The 9,132-nt window shown below is 35.8% G+C and overlaps 1 protein-coding gene across 1 annotated transcript; it reads left to right on the forward strand.

Moving 5' to 3' along the window:
* The first annotated feature begins 6,661 nt into the window (after window positions 1-6,661).
* LOC141649490 (uncharacterized) lies at window positions 6,662-7,432 on the forward strand. The gene has a single exon (XM_074458179.1). The coding sequence runs from the start codon at window positions 6,662-6,664 to the stop codon at window positions 7,430-7,432; it is 771 nt and encodes a 256-aa protein (XP_074314280.1).
* The last annotated feature ends 1,700 nt before the right edge of the window (window positions 7,433-9,132 follow it).

The following is a 9,132-nucleotide window of genomic DNA, read 5'->3' on the forward strand; positions in this document are numbered from 1 at the left end:
GTGTCCTTATGGGCTTCCCAACACGTACCCTCACCCCTTACTCAAGATCTATGGTTTGTGGATCCGTCTAAATACCATTGGATTACGAGAGTCATTCAAATCGAGTGATATAGGGTACAAGTCTTTATCTTTAATCACTCGTAGTCGATTGGCTTTATGCTTTTCGATGAAAGGTGTAAAGTTGACTTGAACGGTTCCAAGTTCCCAAAAAACTTGGTGGCGACTCTAATATGTCTTAATTCGATTCGAAAGAACCTCGAGTCGATTATGCCTAGTGTGGATCCCGCGGACGCAGTTCCCGAGGGCCTTGTCCACACTAGTTCGAATGACCCGATCACCATCTATTGTTACAATAGAGGTGCCATCTTCCAGGCTAAGGAGCCTAAGTCTAGCAACAAGTCTAGACATGTACATCGGAAAGCTCACCTGATCCGTGATTACGTGGAGCAAGAAGAGATAGTGATTGACAAGATAGCTTCGGATGACAACATCGCGGATCCTCTCACTAAACCGTTGAATTATGATAAGCATGAAGGGCACGTTATTTCCATGGGAATTAAACGTGTTCCTGAGTTGTAGTAGTTGATTATGAATTCGATACATTATCTTTTTCATATACTATTTATAACTTCATCGTTTTATTATAATATTTTGTTTTTCATGTGGATTGTACTGACAACATTGAACGCCACAAAGTGAACTGAATTACATTATATTTGTTTTGGTCCGTAATCGCCTTAATGAGCTGATAACTCTGGCTATTATATTGTGCAGTCGATTGATGGTGGGTTCAACGAGCCATAAGTCAAACGGTTGACTGATCGATCACAGATGTGAGATTATAACGATAACTCGTAGGACAATTTTTGTGACAACGTAATGGAGTCCTAAATGTTTAAAAACATTCGGTGCCAGGTCGTGGATTGGACGTCCATTGTGTTCCTAGAGTCGATTCTTTTGACTATCGACTGTCTCCTGAGATTAAGGCAGTTTTTGGTTGACTTTGGTTTCTTTCTCATGGTCTGCCGTAACAGGAGACTAAGCATATTTTTCTGGGTCATTTCATACCGTGCTTATATTTGCAGGATTCGAGTTGAGGAAAATATCCAACCTTTATCAGGTTTAGTTATTTCTCAAGGCCACTCGAGGAGTTGTAACTGAAATGCATGGCCATGCTCGAATGATGATTCGTTTATCAGTTAAGTTACTCTCTAGTCAGGGAAACCACTCTTGATACTGATCACTTGTAAAATACGACCTTTGTGAATACGGATTTTGTAAATTGTTTCACATTGACTGGGAGAAATTTTAGGATATGAGAATCGGTTATCGCACATACACTTGTGAGGACAAGTGGGAGTTTGTTGGAGCTTGTGTCCTCCACAAATTAGTGCGATAACATTTATAAATCTCTTATAGGTTCACAAGGGTATACTTCGTATTTTATCAGTTGATTAACGATTACCTAATAACGGTTGGCTTGCTAGAAAGTTTGACGTTATTATCATACTGATGGCGGTGATCAACTAGTCCCTAAAAGTCACACTTAATGAACGTGTTTGAGAGATGTGATTATGGAAATGTAATCACATTGATGCCTTATATGACTAAAAGGTTAGTTCATGTATTTGACTAAACAGTTAGTCAATGTGTTGATGAGACGATTATTTAATTTAATTAAATAATATTAGCTGAGACGAATTAACTGTCAATTCGTAAATTGAATATAATAAGTTATATTTAATTAATGTATATAATGTTAGCTTGAACGAATTAAGATGTTAATTCGTAATTAAATGTAATCGGTTATATTTAATTAGCTAATTATAAATATGCGATATTTATAGTTAAAATATATATTATACGATATTGTCATAATAAATTATTACAGACCGGTATTAATAAATCGACTGCAAGTAGTTGTATGTAGACTTATTAATACGGAATAAAATAAATGACAATTTATAAATAATACACTTTATATACATTTTGTAAACTACCAAAATAAGAAGATTTAATCGCATTATTTTTGGTAGGTTGACAAACCGAAAATAAGAAGATAATTCCTCTTAATTTTCGGTTATATGGGCCGAAAAAGAGGAAAGAAAATTCTACCCTAATTCACTCCTCTTTCACGGTTTAAGAGAGTAAAGGGAGATCATTTTTCTTTAACCTAATTTTGACCAAATTCTCTCATAAAAACAAAAACACAAAAAACCCTAATTAATTAGTGAATTGGGGATCTATTCTAGCAAGAACAAAGGCATATCTCATATCATCTTGGGTGCAACGATTAGGCGAATATCATTGCGATATTGTTCTTAGGCCGATTTTGCTAGGACCGAAGGTTGATTCTTCATCCCTATTCTATTTTGTTTATGTAAATTCTTTAATGACTAGTATCCATAATAATAATTTCGTTATAATCCTTATAATTTAAAGAGAAGTATACCGATATTTCCTACACAAAATGGCTCCATTATTTCGGCCAAATGAAAGAGCAAAAGATGCTCTTTTGTCTTTTGTTTGTTTTGATTAAAGTGTGATTGTGACACAACACACAAGCTTTAATCATACCTACTCTTACACTACACTACCTATACTAAACAAAAGAGCAAAAACAAAAAGAAAATATTCTCCCTTTTGCATGAGAGCCAACAGTTTTGGTGCTCTATATATGAGCATTTGTTGCTCATTTTTGCACTATTGTTTTTTTGCTCATTTTGCTTCATCTTTCCTCACATGCAAAGTCATAAAACTCTCCAAAAATACTAATACTTATCATCTATTACTAGAGGTAGTAATACTAGAAATATTAGTATTATTAAGGGTATATTTCTACTACATATCTAGTTAATATTAGTAGGAATTTTTGGGATTAATCTTGGGTGCAACTTATTGGAGTGTCTTCTATACTTGGAGTCTTAGGAGGATCATCCATCATATTTAGCTCAAGAACAAGTGAAGGAAGGTGACCTTACTTGTGCCCATATTTTCGAACCTACTACCAATGTAAGGGACATTTTTTTTTTATAAATCTTTCATTTTGTTATGCATGCACTAGATCTAATGAACAAATAATTAAGAAGTTAATTAGTTCATTATTAGAGGAGTCTAATAATAGGTATATAAACCTAACACCCGCCACAGAAGGGGATGTGCACATTAAGGAACATGGGTTATCGCTCGGATGAGATGAGCGGGGCTTAGGTGGGAACGGCTGCGGTCCCCCACTGGCGGTGTTGAATACTTGTTGAGATGGGTATTCTGGCAGGAGTGTGTAGTCAGGTGTGTAGAGATAGGATGGAGATTGGGTGATTGTTGTATTGTTTCTATTATATTGTTTTTGTGTAAACAGTAACTGACCCCGTTTAAATGTTTTGAAAATTATGGTGATCCATTCGGGGATGGTGAGCAGTTATTGAGCAGGCATGAAATGGATGCGCATGGGATAACTGGGTTGAGTCACCACGAGATGTCTAGAAGTGTTCCGCTGTGTTTTGAACATTTATTTACTTTAGTTGGTTTGACATTTTTGGGAAACAGTTGTATTTTGTTTGACAGTTTTGGTATTGGCCATGTATCGCTTTAAATTCATTTAATAAAGTATATTTCGTTATTGTCTATTTGATAAACATTGCCTCGGGTAACCAAGATAGTAGCATTCCCATGCTTTAGGTGGTTCTGGTAAGGCACTTGGAGAATGGGGGTGTTACACCATATGCTATTTCCGGTCATATGCGGAGCAGTTTGAATACAAATTTGGTTTGGTATCTAGCGGGAGACGGGACGAGCTACGGACACTTGGAGTCGAGTTGCATAGCTATATGGTAGATGACATAGATCTTAGTTCAGTTGTATAATCTATAATTCACACTTGTTATTTATTTCCTCGTTATGTAATTCATTAAACATGTTAGTTATATAAAATATTACTTAATTGTAGTTCTGATTCACAGACTCGGGAACTGAGATGGTGGCATCTCTCGGTTACCTTGGCAGGGTAATAAAGGGGTGTTATAATTATGCTCTTGTATAACAAGTTGGATAATAGGGCTTGCAGGGATAAGGACACTGGAATTATGAATAGTAGGTCCCCCAAAAGGAGGAGAAAATCGGGCTGGAAGGCTTATAGGAGTGCAAATAGTCTTATCCTTCTGATTAGGCACATGCTGAGTCCTAATTACAAGTCTCCACACCTGAGTAGATTTAGGTACAGGTACTAGCACAGGTGCAGCCTTCTTTCACTGCCCTTTAGAGTGTCCAATTCCTTTACACGCGGCATAAATATCTTGTCTCCATTCATACTCAACCAACACACACTTATTTCATTTCCTTTCTCATCCTTAAAGTACAACCTATCCGGTAAGTCTTGACCAACTTGAACTTCAACTATTATTCGTGCATACCCTAATCGGGTTTCATCCATAGTAGCACCATAACCACGCATGAACTTCCAAACAAGGAGCTAAGCTTAGCCATACATTTCTCACCCCAGAATTTCAATCTGAAGCCACGGAGTCGAAGCCAAATTGGCACAACTTTAACTTTTTCCTTAGCAAGAGATGCATCTTCAATCCATGTCTTAATTACAAGAGGTTTGTTATCGAACATATGGAATCCTTACTTAAGAACAAGATCCTTTCGTTCCATAGTACAAAATCTTACTAGAAGCACCCCATTAGGAAGAAATGAAATCTTGTCATATTTGTATTTATCCCATAATCTTTGAACAAACCGAGACAGAATCCCCCATGGTGGATTTCCCCCCAAAACATAACAATTACGGCGGTAGACCAATAATCAAGTTCTGGTTGTACGTCCTCCACAGTGACTTGCAATAGTTGATTAGCAGGAGAAGGAGAACTTAGTGGAGAGCTGGGCCGCTTCTTTCCGATAACTTGCGTCCATTCACCTTCCTTATCAGCAATATCATCAAAATCTCCAATAGTTTCCATATCATATTCCTTCTCAAAATCCATTTCCTGTTCCACAACAACATTCAGATCTATAAGAGGGATTTCCACCATATCATTGACCGATTTAGTAGCTTTCGCATCGGATGATTGAGGAACATCATTTGCTGCAGATTGAGAAGCATCCATGACAATAGAATTGTCTAAATTAATGTCAGAAAGGTACTAAATGAAAGACGAAACTTTGCTTTAGATCCTTTATTTTCTTTAGGATCCGATGAATATTTCATGATTCTGCAAATTTCTTCAAGTTGAAGTGGAGGAATATGGTAGTATGTACTAGAGTTTGCAAAGCATGGCAACTCTAGATTACGAGTTGGGATGTTTGGCACAATAACCCTAAGTCAATTAAGTGCATGGCCTGGAGAGAAGATTCAGCGTCCAAAGGTTATGCATTAAACAACCTTTGAACGATTTGGGGGGGGGGGTGTATTTGTTTGAGCTTAATTTAGTTATGGTACTAAATTTATTATTTTAAGGTATGTCGGCCTGTCATTTAAGGAAGAAGTAATTCAGCCTAGTTAAGGTGCTCCATTTAAAAGAAGAACAAGAGCCTAAGAGATTAAGTTGGGCTAGGGGAAGTCATCAAGCGCTCGGGTGCAGTTTCAGGAAGTATCAACGGTTATTCAACGACCCCCACTAAGGAGTAGTTACAAAGAAGGAGCCGGTAAGGATGCCTAAAAAAGGAGGCATTTACCCGAACAAACGACACACACAACTCAAACAACAACAATTACAACTACTTAGTCTATTCTTAGATCTTAGATCTTAGATTCTTAGTCTTAGATTAGATTAGCACGGTGAAGCCATCCATCTATCCATGGAGGTAATTAGCCATCGATCTCTTTATCACGTTCTTCGTTTGTAGTTTAGGATCTACAAGTACACTTGTGAAAACTCTAGTGGATGTTGCGTAATTGACATTTTCTTGATATATAAGTATCTTTCAAGACTCTTGTGTTTAGATTTGAGAATTATATCATTTATCATTAAGCGCTAAATTATATAAGTATTTTAGAATATTAGATTACGCATTTACATACGTGGTTTGAACCCTTGCAATTTAGGATAGATCACAAGGTGTATGAGGGTAGTTACGACCTCCAGAGTGCCTTAGGTACTATGCTTGTTTCCACACAAACACGCTTGTAAAATAAAAAATTTCGTAGAAAAAGGTCGCTTTTACATAAATGAAAATCCGGTTAAAGTACCGCCTTAAAGACTACCCAAAAGTTGATATTACCTTTAGATTGGATTCGAGGAAGTACTTACTAAAGTAATTAACGTTCATGTACACAATGACTTCAAAACTAATGTTGAAACATCATTCATTCTATGTTGAAATATCAGCTTTTGTTCTGTCATCTTTTGCCCATTCTAGAAGAGAACCACATTAGAAGCCTTGTACTCTAACCAAATCTTCATTTATACACCTTATAATTCATCTCCCAAAAACCTTATTCACAAGACTTGTTCAACTTTGATGGAGTAGATGAACCTTTCTTTTGTTGCTTCAAATACACTTTATTTACCAACACAACCAAACCCATTTTAAAGCAACTATTCTTCCTTCCCCTACTCTGCTTTGCACACAAACTTCAAAACTCACTCACTTTAGTATTCCTTCTTTTAACTTTGAATTTCAAAACAAAAGTATATTTTTTTTTTAGTTGCCAAAAAAAATTATGGCAATAAGTATGAATACAGAGAATTCGGATGCATGCTCGAGTCCCCGTATATCGTTTTCCAATGATCTTCAGGAGACAAAGACATTACAAAAGCAAGAGGAAGTTGAAGTGATCCGGGTAGATAAGTCGGTTTTATTGGAGTCAAATTCAGAGTTCAATTTTTGTACAACTAGTTTCCCTGGGAAAGAAACTTACTGCCCAGCTGATGAACTCTTCTTTAATGGTATGATCATACCAACCCAAATGAAACAAAAGTTGAATTCCATAAATGGACGCTCGAAAGATGAGAAAGAAGAAGAGGAAATCACTGGATTAACTAGGGCTACTTTGATACGCGAAGAGAAGGCTCAATCAAACTCGGTTTGGAGGTTTAAGAGAAGTAGCAGCCTAAATTGTGAGAATTATGGGAATAAAAAAAGCTCAATTTGGTCGTTGCCTCTTCTGTTTAGGAGTAAATCAACAGGTTCTTCATCTGTTAAGTCTTCAGAAGATCAATCTAAGCATAGTCAAAAGAACAGTAAGTGTTCCGGTAATCCAAGTCCGAGCTTAACGTGTTCTTTGAATCATAATAAGCCTCCATTGAAGAAGAGTGGTTCTAAAGGTGGTAGTGCTAGTGTTTTTGCGGGGTCATATCCTTCCAATAACGGTGTTAGAAATAGTCATGTTTTGAATGTTCCGTCTCCTTATATTGCGAAAGGTACTTCAGATCTTTTGGGGTTCAGTAGTTTGTTTGGGTATGGATCGATGGAGAAGAAGAGCAAGAAATGACTATTTTGACAATTTCAATTGTCACCTTGTATGATACTCCGTAGTATCATCAATAACTGAAATCAGGCTACCACGATTGATTTTTTCGATCAAAACTGTAACCAATATCTCTCTAATATAACAGCAGTCCATACAGATTAGAGGAATATTAGTCAGGTCTGTATTGTTGAGTTTGGGTTGTTCTTTCCTTCAATATTTGATATATTTGGTAGGAATTTCAGCATTCTTTAGTAGTATATATGATGATTGTTTGCAGACTGGCATTTCTAATTAAGTGTAATACGGAGTATTCATCACCCAATTGTTGTAGTGGCGTTTACGAAAAAGCAAGATATACATACAAGTAGCATATTCACGTTTCAGAAACCTTGATTTTTGTCATGATTAAACTCATTCTTCTACTCGAAATAAAAGATGTCAACTCGAATTTCTTAGAAACACAATATGTTGACTTTTTCTTCAATGAAATTCATTGAAAAAAGGAGTCCACTAATCTATCACAATTAAACACTATTCCTCACTATAATATCAACAAAGGCTGATGTTAATTTAATTGAAAATCTCGTCACTGATATTCTGACGCTAAATATTCTGATGTGTCCGTTTTAAATTTTGAGGTGGAATTCTCACATCGAGTCTCAAGGTTACTCCCACCTTTGTATTTATGTATAAAAAATGGTAATTGTCGATGGAAAAAAACAAATGATAATTATATTTTTACATACTTGGAAATTGGAATGAATTAGTGTTAAATAAGAATTATTCTATTCATTTCATTTCATTTATTTAACTTTTATTAATGAATATAAAACGTAAATAAATAACTGAGAGGAAAATAATAGTTGACCATCAAACTAATTGAAGTCTATTAAATCATTGAGTATAAGTAACCTTCTTACTAAGGTCGACTTGTATTTTAGGATGTCAAGGACACTCAAGGTTACTCGCTATTGTTGACATTTTTAACCCCATACGGAGTAGTATATACTCGGTACTTGCAAGTTGCAACTTAAACTTAATGCATCGAATTAGACTTCCCATCGACACCATGAAATGTATTCCGGGCATTATTATTTGGGTTTTTTTTTATAACTACTTCTACCTATAAACATTTTTTTGTAGTTGCTCCTAGGGGTGTTCAGAATAAACCGAACTGCAATAACCGAACCGTAAAACCGAAAAACTGTCCATTTTTAAGGTTCGACTAACCGAACCGTTTCGACAAAGCGGTTCTTTGAACCGAACCGTTAACTTTATTATGGAAGAGGTTCGGTTAAGGTTCGCAATTTTAGATAACCGATTAACCGCGAACCGAACCGTTTCACAAAAAAGTAAGCAAAAAATTAAAATATTATTTAAAAAACTGTTCGTTGGTTTAATTTTCTTAGTGTATCCAAATTTAAAATTTCTTAAATTGATTAATGCTAAAGTTTAGCTTATTAACTTTATTGTTGGGTATAATATATAATGAAAATTTAATTAAACTATTATAAAAAAAAATCCCAACAATTAACGAAAACTGAAAAAAAAGTAATGTAGAACGATTATCGGTTAACCGGTAACCGAACCGCTAATAATCGTTTAAAGTGGTTAACCGAACCGTTTATAAACGTTTCTAACGGTGCGGTTTAGGTTCGGAGTTTTGCCAAACCGAACCGTGTACGAACCGAATTAAATTAAAGGTTCGGTGAACCGAACCG

Source organism: Silene latifolia, chromosome 3 (assembly GCF_048544455.1).
Source record: "Silene latifolia isolate original U9 population chromosome 3, ASM4854445v1, whole genome shotgun sequence".
Classification (NCBI taxonomy): domain Eukaryota; kingdom Viridiplantae; phylum Streptophyta; class Magnoliopsida; order Caryophyllales; family Caryophyllaceae; genus Silene; species Silene latifolia.